Genomic DNA, 13034 nt, shown 5'->3' with positions numbered 1-13034 from the left:
TTCAGGAAATCTTAAAATTAGACTAAGAAGTTGTAAGAAAACTATTTAATATTATTATACTCAAATTTAGAATAGACTAAGACGGATTTTATTGTAAAGTAAAATTATTGAAAAGTTAAAAAAACGAATGAGTTATAAATTTTTGAAAAGTTGAAAAATTTCAGAATCTCTAAAAATTGAATATCTCCGTAACCAGACACAGTACAGAGACAAGAGTAGTACCAAAAAATAGGGCTTATTGAGCTTTAAAATTGTGCAGAGTTTCAGAATTTTAAGAGAAGATTCGTTGAACAAACTATTGAAAAATGTGAAAAAGTTAGGTCAAAAGACGACGGAAGTGAACTTCGAAGTTATTTCAAAAACTGTAAGAGATACAAAGTTGTGTTATATGACAAAAAGGATGGAAAAAATTAACTTTACAAGATAAAATATGAACTAGAAAAATCTATCGAGTGGATTCGGAGATATTAATGAAAATGTAGATTGCTCGTAGGTCACTGGCAGGCGCAATTTTTATGTGACGAAAGTTGAATATTTTTATGTGAAGTTGTATAAGAGTAGTCTATTTTGAGAACAGAGTTATTTAGATATTACAAAAAGTGATTTTTAGAAAAAGAAAAAATGGTCATAAGTGGAAAAATGGCTGAGTTACGAATTTTTGAAAAACTGAGAAAATTGAAAAGTATAAAAATTAGAATATCTACAGATCCAGGGGGGCTATGAAAGTAAGTAAGGTATCAAAAAATCGGGCTCAATTAGGGCTAAAATTGTGCCAAAAAACATGTAGTTCGGGTAGTATTTGGTCACTTTTAAAAGGGTTGGTTAGGTTAGGTTAGGTTAGGTTAGGTTAGGTTAGGTTAGGTTAGGTTAGGTTAGGTTAGGTTAGGTTAGGTTAGGTTAGGTTAGGTTAGGTTAGGTTAGGTTAGGTTAGGTTAGGTTAGGTTAGGTTAGGTTAGGTTAGGTTAGGTTAGGTTAGGTTAGGTTAGGTTAGGTTAGGTTAGGTTAGGTTAGGTTAGGTTAGGTTAGGTTCCCCCCGCAGGTTGCTCACCTTGTCGTGGTGGAGGGGCTTAGTAACCGTGGCTTGGTCACCCACGGTGAAGCGAAGAGGCAACCAGGGCCGGCCTGTTTGAGGTGCGGGTTGGCCCGAGGAGGACGCTCCAAGTGGGCTTGTTAAGCCCGCTTGTGACGCGTTGGAGGTGGACCGTCGAGGAAGAGGAGTGTCGGTATTGAGGTGAGCCGTTCTCCCTATCTTCGGCGGCCGAGGTGGGATCGCAGGGGAAGAGGCGTGATGGTATTACGATACGCCACTCTCCCTATCCCCTGCGAACTTGGCGGGGCCGTTCCGCTGTAGCGGCGTTGGTGGGGCTGCAGAGGAAGAGGAGTGTCGGTGTTACGATGTGCCGTTCTCCCTATCCTCTGCAGCCGAGTTGTGGTATTGCGGCAGGACCATAGACCTGATCTGTCGCCGGGCGCCGGGGAATTTTCTGGCGTCCGTGGCTTCCTTGTGGCGGGCTCGGGGGGGTCCGCTACAGTGCAGAACGGAGGCCGAGGAGGAAGGCGCGCCGAACCATCTGGCGCGCCTAACGTGAAGGGCCTTCGGGCATTCGCGAAGGAGCCGCTCGTAGGCGGCTGCCGCCGGTGGGGTCGCGGATGAGCACGCAAGCGTTCCCGTAACCCCACCAATAGGGCGGCGAGGCGGCATATGGGGGGTTTTTAGTGGGTATACCGTGGGCCTCATTAGCCTAGACGGGAGTCCCACATAACCACTCGGGTCACCCCTCGCACCCGTGTGGTATGCGGAATGCATTTTCCCCCCTAATAAAAAAAAAATAAAAAAAAAAAAAAAAAAAAGGTTAGGTTAGGTTAGGTTAGGTTAGGTTAGGTTGAGGTAAATTTGAGAGGTAGAATTGAGGGAATTTTGCGAATTTTTGTGGCGAGATAAAGCTAATTGAGTTCTATTTTATACCGTTGTTCTTTCCCAGCCTTTCCCTAGATTTCTATAGTATTTTTAATTTCTTTCACTTTACATATAAATTCACTTTTTTCTTCAGGCGCTTTTTCACTTTTAAAAATTCACATCTTCTTTTTCTTTGTGTTTCTCCTACGTCTGTTAATTTTGTAATTGGGTCGGCTTTTTGCTCTACACGGAGCTTTTTACCCCATATCGATCCGACCTCTGGTTCGGGAGATATTGGAGTTCAAATCTCACGAGTTCGGTAAAAGGTTTACCCCATTTGCGGTTGACGACGTTAGGAGATTTCACTTTCAAAAAATCATATCTTCTGTTCTTGTGTAAATAAATTTCTTGTTGTAGGTTAGTTAGATTAAGCTAGTTGTAGGGAATTCAAATCCGTTTGAATTATATTTTTAGAGGGTATAGTTTAGTAGTTATTAATTTTTTAAAGGATTGCTATTCCTGTTTATCAGGCGTGGGTAAACGCAAACATAAGTTGGTTTTCGTGTTGGAAATTTAATAAATTGTAAAATATTAAATATTTTTAGTTTTAAAATTAGTGGTAAATAGCGCATACTTAGAACTATTTTTTGACCTTGGTTCGAGATCTGTAGCTCAACCAGGAGTGACGCTACAGCCCGTCGCATAAAATAATTTTAAGTTTGTTTTTGCTGTTTTGGTTCTGCTGCGACTCGCACTTGACCAAAATAGTTAGGTTAGGTTAGGTGAATTGGTTTTTCACCTTTTTTAGGCGAATTCCACCCATAAGGGGTGGTCTTCGCGTAGTATTTGTATGGATAACCCCGCGCAGGGGTTGAACCCGGAGATGGCTCCAATCACTGGGCCCCATAAAGGGGCTTCAGGGGCGGGTTCTTCGACCTCGCCCGACTGGGAGGAACCTATGGAGGGCCAGTACAGGGCTGAGGCCGCCTCCAAGAAGAGGCCCCATGAGGGAAACCGGGTCCTGGATTATGAGACTCACGTTGGGAGCGGGCCTAAAGTTAGCACCTCGCTGAGGGGTAGGGCCAAGGCCATGGCGAAGAAAGCCTCCATAGGCCACTTTACCGGCCTGGCAGCAGCCAAGGCCAGACTGAAGGCCTATAAGGAGGACTTGCTCTTGGAGGTGCTGGACAGCCAGGAGGGAAAGGGAAAGGGAGTGGTCCCCCCTTTACTCCTGAGAAGGTCCCAGGGGGACAACAAAAAGAAGGGGGATAAGGAGCCGTGGATGGTGAGCCCGTCCCCTTCTCCAAGTCAAGAAATGACAGAATGCAGCCCGCCCCTATACACAGGGACGGACTACATAGAAATAGTGCGGGAGGCGACCCATATTATCCTAGAGGCTGCCGGAAAATCCGGCAACCTAAATGGACAAGTCTGGGGCAAACTGAACCAGGCCTGCCGGGACATCCTGGCGGCGACTGACGTCCTGGCGGATAGAGTAGAGGACGAGGAGTTGCGGGCCTTGAAGGAGGATAATAACCGAATGCGGGAGCAACTGGCCCAATGTCAGTCCGAGATGAAGGCCCTTCGTAGAGCCTTCTCTGAGAGGACGATCCAGCCCTCACAGGCCCCGACGGCCCAATGCGACCAGGCGACGGACTTTTCTGAGGCCCTCAAAGAGGCCCTCAAGGAATTAAAGGAGGACCTGAAGCGGGACCTTACAATTACCATGGGAAACATGATCTCGGCCCGCACGGGCCATTTCCCCGAGCCGGTCCCCCGCCCTCCTCTCGCTGCGGACAGGAATAAGAAGATTGCGAACCAGCCGGAACCTCTCTCTGGGGCGCCGCCCTCAAGGGCAGTGACAGGTGCGCCGCCCATAAGGCAGCCTAAGGCCCCTGTGGCCCAGCCTTCGGCACCAGCGACCAAGAAGAGGGCTAACTCTGCTCCTAGGCAGAAGACGGTGAAGGAGCCTAGTGCCTCTCCACCCTCGCAGCCGGCAACAAAAACGCAGGAGCCTGCTGAGTCTTGGACGCAGGTTGTCAGGAAGGGCAATGGCAAATCCGCCAAGCCCCCTTCCCCCCCTGCCGCCCCGGCTCGGAAACCGGCACCAGCAGGCCCGCGGAAGCTGGTTGTGCCCGCCACGGCCGCGATCGTGATGGCCTTGAAGCCGGAGTCTGAGGCGACATACGCCTCAATTTTGTATAAGGTCACCAAATCGGTGAAGCTTGCTGATGTGGGTGTAGAGCACGTCAAGGTCCGCAAAACAGCTGCTGGGGCCAGGATACTTGAGGTGTCCGGGTCCGACAATGGTAGGGCGGCTGACGAACTCTGCCGAAAAATGACGGAGGTGATCGGAGAGGAAGCCCGAGTATACAGGCCCACCAAAATGGCGGACTTACGCATTTCGGGCCTAGATGAGGCAGCCACTCAGGAAGAGATCGCGGGAGCAATCGCTAAAATGGGAGAGTGCTCAATAAATGAGGTTAAGGTGGGATCGATCAGGGCCCAATATAATGGGACAGTGTCGACTCTGGCACAGTGCCCTATAACGGCAGCCAAGAGGGTCACCGCAGCGGGTCGACTTCAAATAGGATGGTCCTCGGCTCTGGTAGTGGCGCTGGACCCAACACCGATGAGGTGCTTCAGGTGCATGGGCACGGGGCACACCAGAGCACTATGCCCGTCGCCAGTAGACAGGAGCGGGCTCTGCTTCCGGTGTAGCAGGCCGGACCACAAGAGGGTGGACTGCAAGGCGGAGACTGCCTTTTGCTCGGTATGTCATGCGGCCAAACGTCCAGCGGGACACATAATGGGTGGCTTTTCTTGTACGCCCCCACCAGCAAAAGGCAAAGAGGCTCTTCTGAAGACCCAAAGAGCCCCTACAATGAGTAACATCGACCAACGGGCCTGTGAGGGACAAAATATGGATATTTAGGCCCTACACGTCTGGGGGGAGAATCAGAGTGGTCATTGATTCTCCCCTCCCAAAGAGCGGGTTCCCTGGGGACGCCGGGAAAAGACGGGGGGCATCATGGAGGAATGAATGCGCGAGCCCATGATGCCCCCATACAACGTCTGAGAGGGGGACAACGGAGTGGGGTTTAGTGGGTATTCTCTTTCGCTCCTTCTCGCTAGGAGAGGGAGTCGGAAGAGGGAGTCCCACATACCCTCCCCCATTATGGCCTTGCCCCACGGCCGGGGAGGGATGCGTAAACGCATTCCCCACTCCGTCAACAAAAAAAAAAAAAAAAAAAAAAAAAGGTTAGGTTAGGTTAGGTTAGGTTAGGTTAGGTTAGGTTAGGTTAGGTTAGGTTAGGTTAGGTTAGGTTAGGTTAGGTTAGGTTAGGTTAGGTTAGGTTAGGTTAGGTTAGGTTAGGTTAGGTTAGGTTAGGTTAGGTTAGGTTAGGTTAGGTTAGGTTAGGTTAGGTTAGGTTAGGTTAGGTTAGGTTAGGTTAGGTTAGGTTAGGTTAGGTTAGGTTAGGTTAGGTTAGGTTAGGTTAGGTTAGGTTAGGTTAGGTTAGGTTAGGTTAGGTTAGGTTAGGTTAGGTTAGGTTAGGTTAGGTTAGGTTAGGTTAGGTTAGGTTTTTTTTTTTTTTTTTTTTTTTTTTTTTTTTTTTTTTTTTTTTTTTTTTTTTTTAAACCTCCAACATGATCGGAGCCTGTCTTTACTGGATAACTCTTTCATACAATTTCTCGCTTTTATGCCTCTCGTACTTTTATCCTTCATACATTGTCTTTCTCTCTTCCTTCATATCTTACGCTTCTTTTTATGGGTGGGATTCCCAACTACTATATTCTATTCTAACCTATTTCTTTTTCTATTTTATTTATTCTATTTTTAAACACAGGAAAATAATGTGATACACGTTTGTTTTTATTTTTGGGTCATTGTATACATTACATTTTACATAGCTACAATATTGTACAGTTTACAGTTTCTTCTGTTTTTTATTTTACTATTTATTATATGCTAATTTTTAATATATTCAAATATTATAATAACATATTTTATTCTCTAGTTTTATTATTTTCTATTACGCGTTTGGCTATGCTTTTACAATACTGTAGGAACTTCTCTCTATTCTTGCTCTCCATTATTCCACTTATATTTTCTAGTGTCATTTCCATATTTATTTCGTACTGTATATTAAGTCGTTCCAATCCGTATACAGGACACTCCAGCAGTATATGGGGGACCGTTTCTGCTATTTCATTTCCACAGATGCACGATGGGTTGTCCTTGCACTTGAAGCGGTTCAGGTATTCGGAGAACCCACCGTGCCCCGTGAAGATCTGCGTGGTGACACTATCTATATTAATTTTACGTATTGTCCTGTAGGCTGCTATCGCGTCTGGGAAAAACAGTTTGGTGATGGAAGCTGTGCAGCCGGTCGTGTATCTACGATTCCACTCATCAAGCGTTGTCATCCGAATACTTCGCTTGACGTATGAAATCGGACACAGGTCGTAGTCCGGCTTTTTCTTAGATCCCGTAGCAGCCGCCTTTGCTAGTTGGTCCGCCCTCTCATTTCCCTCCAATCCCGCATGAGCTTTGATCCAGAACAGAGTGATAATCTTGTTCTGGAGAGATATAAATCTCAAGTTCTCTCTGGTTTCTACGGCTAGTGGATGGAGGCAACAGTGATTAGTGACTGTTTGGAGGGCGGCCATTGAGTCGCTATAGACTCCAAAAGTCGACTCCTTACGGCTAAGGATCACCCTCGTCGCTCTGCAGATTGCTAGTAGTTCAGCCTGGTAGACAGTGCAGTATTCTGGTAGTGCAAGTTTGAGGGATTTTATCTCTGCTTCGCTATTCCATATTGATAGCGCAGCTCCGACCTTGCCCCCAATCTTGCTCCCGTCAGTGAAAATGCGTATCTCGTGTCCACTGTTGTTGTCCACCTGCTCCTGGTCTGCCAGGCTGATGAATGTCAGTGTGGTTTGGTCTGCGGGATGAGGTGCCTCAATTGCTGAGGCCATCTTTTCGACCTCTCTGTCTCCCAGCGATGGCCGGGGTATCCCCCTCTTTGCTTCATATAGAGCAGCCGCCTCTCGGACTCGTAGGTCGAGTGGGAGTATCCCGGCCAGCACCAGAGCTGAGTTTAATGATACCGTTCTATACGCTCTGCAGATCTTCTGGGCTACTCCACGCTGCACTACGTCCAATTGCCTTCGCACCATCAGCTTCTCCGCGGCCGGCGCCCAGACGCTGGCAGCGTAGAGCAGTATGGGTTCAATGGTGGCTACATATATAGTTTTAATTACTTCAGGGTTTAGGCCCCAGCCCACTCTGGCTGCTCTGGACAACTGTTTGTAGACACCGGTTGCTTTTCTGCAGACGTTTGCGACGTGTTCGTTGAAAGTTAGTTTTTTGTCTATAGTGACGCCTAGCAGCTTTATTTGTTCTGACATGCTAATGTCGATCCCGCCCATGCTCAGACGTGGTGAGTCAAATTTCAGCTTTCTTGTTATTGTCATCGCATTCGTTTTTTGTGGCGCGAATTTGAGCTTGTTCTTGACTCCCCACTCACGAACATGTTCGAGAGCGAAATTTGCACTCCTCTCCACTTCCAGAGCTGTCCCACCGTCATGAACCAACACCACGTCGTCCGCAAACGCCTGACAGAAAACTCCCCTCTTTTCCAAATCCTGAAGAAGAGGGTCCAATAGGAGGTTCCAGAGGATTGGTCCTCCAATGGATCCTTGAACACATCCTTTGTTGGTTTCTTTTGTGTACTCTACTCCCGCATATCTCACCACTACCTCCCTTTCGCTTAGGTAACTGTCTATAATCCTTCTCAAACTTAGCGGGCACTTTTCTTCCGCTAGTCGGACTCTGATTGCTGGCCACCAAGCGCTATCAAAGGCTCCCTCTATATCCAATGAAATTACTGTGACTATCTTCTTTTGATTTAGTTTCTGGTAAATGTGTTGCATTAGTCTATAGAGGGAGTCCTCGGTGCTTCTCTGGGGCATGAATCCGAACTGGCGAGTACTCATCTTCGGTAATAGGTGAAATCTGAGGCGGGCCACCAACATCTTCTCCAGGGTCTTCCCAAGAATCGAGAGAAGTCCGATGGGTCTATATGATTTGGGTACTTTGTAGTTTTCTTTTCCCGGTTTCCTTAATACTACGACGGTGGCTTTCTTCCAGTCAGCTGGAAAGTGGTGGCACTCTAGACACTTGTTGTAAAATTTTAGAAAGAGTTCTGGTTCACTTCTTATAACCTGGAGACATATGTCGGCTGTAAAACCGTCGGGCCCGGGGGCCTTTTTCGGGTTGAATGATTCACTTGCGGTTTTAAGCTCTGCCATTGTAAATGGTGTGTCACAAGCCTCACCTTGTCCGCCAGCATTTACTTCTTCCGCTTTACTTCGAATTTCTCTGTGGTAAGTGTTGTCGTTGGTTGCAAGGTCCTCGGGATAAAAGGTCTCCGCTAATAATTTAGTGGAGTCCTTTGCATCCAAGGTCTCCCCATTTTCCTCCAACGGCAGGTCCTCTACCCTACACGTAGTTCTCCCTATTACCCTATATATGCCTTCCCAGACTCCTTCTCTGTCTTGTTTACAACAGAACTCCTTCCAGCTGTCGGTTTGAGCTTTTGTAACTGCTAATTCATATACTTCTTTTTGTTTCAGGTATTCTTCGACGACCTTCGACCTCCTCGGTGGTGCGGCGCATCGTATTCTGCGCTTCATCGTGGCAACTTCCCTCTTCAGCTTCTCAAGCTTCTCGGACCACCACGGCAAGGTAAGTTCTTCTTTTGCTTTTTTGGCTGGTATGGCATGTTTACACGCAGCTTCTATGGTGTTTATTATATTTTTTGTGGTTTCTTCTATTTCTGATTTGTGATGAATTTTTTCTATTTCTGATATTGTAATTTCGTTGTCTTGCATTAATTGTTTGAGTTTCACACGAAACTCAGACCAATTTGCTTTTTTTGTATTGTATTTCCGTGTAGTTCTACTGATGTTCATTCCTTTTGCTTTTTGGAGTCTTATATTGAATACTATGCCGTTGTGGTCCGAGCTTGTGAGGCCTTCCTCGACTTTCCAGTCATTCACAAATTCCAGGAGATCTGCTGAGCAGGCTGTGATGTCCACGAAGCTCTGGTAGCGCACTCCTCCTCGAACAGTGTCGAAGGTCGGAATTTGCCCTTTGTTTAGAATGTGCAGGTCCAGCTCGTCAATTGCAGCCGACAGTTCTTCCCCTCTGTGGTCATTTATGGGGCTTCCCCACCACGAACACTTTGCATTTACGTCCCCTCCTACGAGCCATCTTTTGGAACCTACTTCCCTTTTGATTTTGGCGAGTTTTTCGATATCTGGCTCAATTGGATGATTGTGTTCAGGATTTTCTAGGTAGATGGAGGCGAGTGCGATTTCCCAGGCACAAGTTCGGATTCTCACAACCACTATATTGTTTGTGGTGAGTTTCGGATACTGAATGACGTCTAAGTCTTGGTCAAACACCGCTATTGCGGCTTTAACAGTTCCTTCTCCTACGTCGGTATTCTGGAAAATTCGCACTCCTCTATGGCCCCTCATCTCCCTGATTGCTCCTACGTAGGGTTCCTGTAATAGGGCTACTGCGATTCCGCGGGTCGTCGCTTCCATCAGTAGCTCATTGGTTGCCAGTTTGCTGCGCTGGAGGTTAGCTTGTGCCACCTTGTAGTTTTTTGTGTTCACCTGGGCGCCCTTAGCAATAGGCTATAGTTGATCTGGCTATTGCGTCCCATTTCTTTCGGGTCGGGCAGTCAGTGCTGAAGGCATTATGCTCAGTGTGATCCAATTTTGCTCTCGTGCAGTTCTTGCATGTGGGAGGCACATTTGCGAGAAAGTCTTCGCACTCGCTTCTCAGGTGGGGGCCCCCGCAGTGGCTGCATAAATCAGCCTGGTCCTTGCAGAATCGTCTGCTGTGCCCATACCCCAAGCAGCGGGTGCATTGTACCAGGGGGGTTTGATCCTCGACTCTGATCCGCTGGAGATCAATGTGGACTTTGCCTGTTTCTAGTACTCTTTGCCAGATAACCGGCGAGACACTAATTACCACATGGTTGGTGTGGGGGTTTCTGGTTCTCCTTCTATATTTGATCTCCAGCCGATCATGCCCCTCGTCAAGGCCGCGAAAAACGTCCCGATTCTGGTTCCTAAGAGCTTTTAAAACGTCCTCATCTGTATTGACTGAGAGGACACTCTTAAGGACCAGAAGCGGGTCCTTGTTCTTCATTTCCTCGACGGTGAGGTCGACCCCCCGGCTCTCTATCCTTTCCCGGAATTTATCCCTCTCCCCTTTTGTTCCGAATCCCATGATGATCTTCCTATCCTTTGCTTTTCTAACTTTTTCTATCTTCACCCATCCTTCCTTTGCATCTACTGCTTCTCTAACTTTTCCCAGTACTTCGTCTCCCGTGTCCTGTTCATTCCTTGAGGTGATCACTACTGAGTGCAGCGCAGCCTGTTCTGAGCTCTTTCTGCCAGTTTGGCTGGCTGCTGCTACGCTCGCGTATGTGGCCCTCTCCATCACATCTTTCTGCCTTTCGATTACTTCCTTGAGTTCTTCTATCTTCTTTGCACATCCATCTATCTTTTCTGAATATTCCATTTGTTTTCTTTCATTGTCTCTTAGCATGTTTTCCATTTTGTCTATCACTTTTTCCTGTCTATCTGCTCTTCTCTCATGCTCCTCTCTCTCTTTTTCCGCGTCTGCCGTGAAGGTTGTGTCTGTAGCTTTTGCTTCAGACACCACCCTCTCGGGGTTTTCCTTTTTTCCGGCTCCTTTCTGTTCAACATCCTTCACCAACTTATACAGTTTGTCTAGGATGTCCTTTACCGACAGCTTCATGTCTTTCTTTATGTTCCCAGATCTGTCTAGTTGGTCTTTAGCCTTCTCCATAAGTCTTCTGGCCTCGGCGGTTCTTGGGAACATAGCTGTTTTGTTTGTCGACGGGCCGGCCTGTGGTTTTGGGATGTTGGTACCCACGGCCGACACCGGGGGGGCCGCGGGGACCGGCGATGTCGCATCAGCACACGCGGCCCCTCCCGACGATGGGCTTTGTGAGAGCCGGAAAGTGCTGTCCAGCTTCACCCGTTCCGCGGGACCTGCCCGCTTCGTTACTGTGGTCGGAGTAGTTTTGGGGGGTATGGGAATACGGCTCTTTCCCTGCTCCCACTCTCCGATGCTGCGTCTCACGTTTGGGGCAGGTGCCTCTTCCGTGGGCCCATCGGCCGTCGTTTTTTGACGTGAGGTGCCCTCCTCTTGCGTCTTTAACGGAGACGGCATTTCCGTTCCCAGGTCGTCTTTGCCCTTCATGGGAGTTCTAAACATTGCCATTTTATCTGAACCCCTGTATAGGGGGGTTAATGTAGTTTTGGTCAACAACAACAGTGAGAACAAGGTAACAACAATAAAATAAAATAAATAAAAGTAGTTTTCCGTTAGTTAGTCGAAAGGTCTGATTTAAGTACGAGAGTTTAAATACGCTATCCCGACTTATCGTTAAGTTTGCCGCCTCTGTAAAGGGGAGGTGGCGCTCTGGCGATCGTATTCGCCGTCAGATTGTAAAGAGGGTTGTAAGAGTGGAAAGGAACACAAATAAAAATTTTTATAAAATGTAGAGTCAAAAATTTTTTATACAATTGTAGAGTCGAAGACTCTACTATCAACTTAAACTAACTGTAACTGTATATATATGCACAGCAATCACTTAAATCTAAGATATGACACTCACCTTTACAAAGAATTTTTTGGACTCTACCTAGAGCCGAATTTTTATATCCAAAAGGTAGATCTCCCCGAGCCCTTTCCAACGGTACCAAACACGGCTATCCTAGTCCCAGGAGTTCCCGAGCAGTGGCGCTTTAAAGTTTCTGGTATCGGTCTCCCGAACCGGTTTCAAATCTGGTATCTTGCTGTATCTCGGGAACTGGTGGTCCAATTTTGCCGTGCTTGGGCTCGTTTTACTGTGCTCGACGAGCTCTATCCACTGGGCTAACTTTCAGGACTGAAAATTTTTTGAGGATTTTGACTCCTGAAAGCTCCGAAGGAATCCTGAAAGGCGAGTGCCCACACAGAGCAGCCCGTGCCTGTGTCCCTGCAAAAAACCCCGGTCCTCTACGACTTACCGTTTGGGAGATATCTTGGTTTGAACTTTCCCAAGATGGCGGCAAGAACTGTCAAAGTTCAACTTTGACCGCTGATATCTCCCGTTCCCGGGGTCGCAGAAAACCCGGATCTTCGGCTGGTACGCTAAACTTAACCTAAACTGTCGGCTGAGACCACTTTCAGGCCTCAAAAATTTTCAGGAATTTTCGGACTGAAAAATGCCTGAAACTTCCTGAAAAGAATTGGGGATGGTGGATGGGCCTGCTCTATCCTCCAGGAAGGAAACCGCGAGTCTCTAGGCCCCCGGGTTGCCGAGATATTGCAACTTGAAAAACGGCAAGATGGCCGCCGAACTGTCAAACTTAATGTTTGAGGGCCGATATCTCGGGAACCAGTGGCCGGAGGAATTTCGGGTTTTCTTCCCTGTTATTTGCCCTATCTCCTCTGTCAATTAAGGGTGGTCTCAACCCTTAAAAATTTTTTTTGAGATTTTCACCTGAAACCAGAAAAAGTTGGTTTCTGTTCAAAATATAATACCTAAGGTGAAAATCCGAGCTTTCTACGTCAAGCGGTTACCGAGAAATTACACTTTAAAATTTAATACCAGAAAAAACAAAATGGCGAATATTCGGTTTCCTAACAATTCAAAAGCTACGGGGTCCGCGTTTCCGCTTTTCCGGGGTGAAATACCTGTTCTATAACTAATACAAATGAGAAAAAACTATAATTATTATTAATTTAGGATTTATGGCCAAAAAAGGGTTAAAATTCAATATCTACGGAACCGCTTGACCTAAAATTGCACAAAAAATTGTATAATTATCCTAAGATACACGTCTATCACACACAATAATAAGCTATAATGGTCCAATACAAAAAAGTTTCACAATCGGTATTTTTCACAAATTTGGAAAAACTTAAAAATTTCTTAACTAAAAAGGTCCAAAAAATTTCCAAACTTCGCAGATGTGTTGTCCCAGCTAGCGCGCACCAGATTTCACTTGAAAAAGTATATGGTCTGCCTGAAGTTTC

The 13034-nt window shown here is 46.7% G+C and overlaps 1 protein-coding gene across 1 annotated transcript; it reads left to right on the top strand.

Annotated features, from left to right (window-relative positions):
* The first annotated feature begins 2747 nt into the window (after nucleotides 1-2747).
* LOC134652668 (uncharacterized) lies at nucleotides 2748-4832 on the top strand. The gene has a single exon (XM_063507832.1). The coding sequence runs from the start codon at nucleotides 2748-2750 to the stop codon at nucleotides 4830-4832; it is 2085 nt and encodes a 694-aa protein (XP_063363902.1).
* The last annotated feature ends 8202 nt before the right edge of the window (nucleotides 4833-13034 follow it).

This window comes from Cydia amplana, chromosome 12, assembly GCF_948474715.1.
Source record: "Cydia amplana chromosome 12, ilCydAmpl1.1, whole genome shotgun sequence".
Taxonomy (NCBI): domain Eukaryota; kingdom Metazoa; phylum Arthropoda; class Insecta; order Lepidoptera; family Tortricidae; genus Cydia; species Cydia amplana.
Note: the sequence above shows the minus strand (reverse complement) of the source record. Positions and strands in the feature narration are given on the sequence as shown.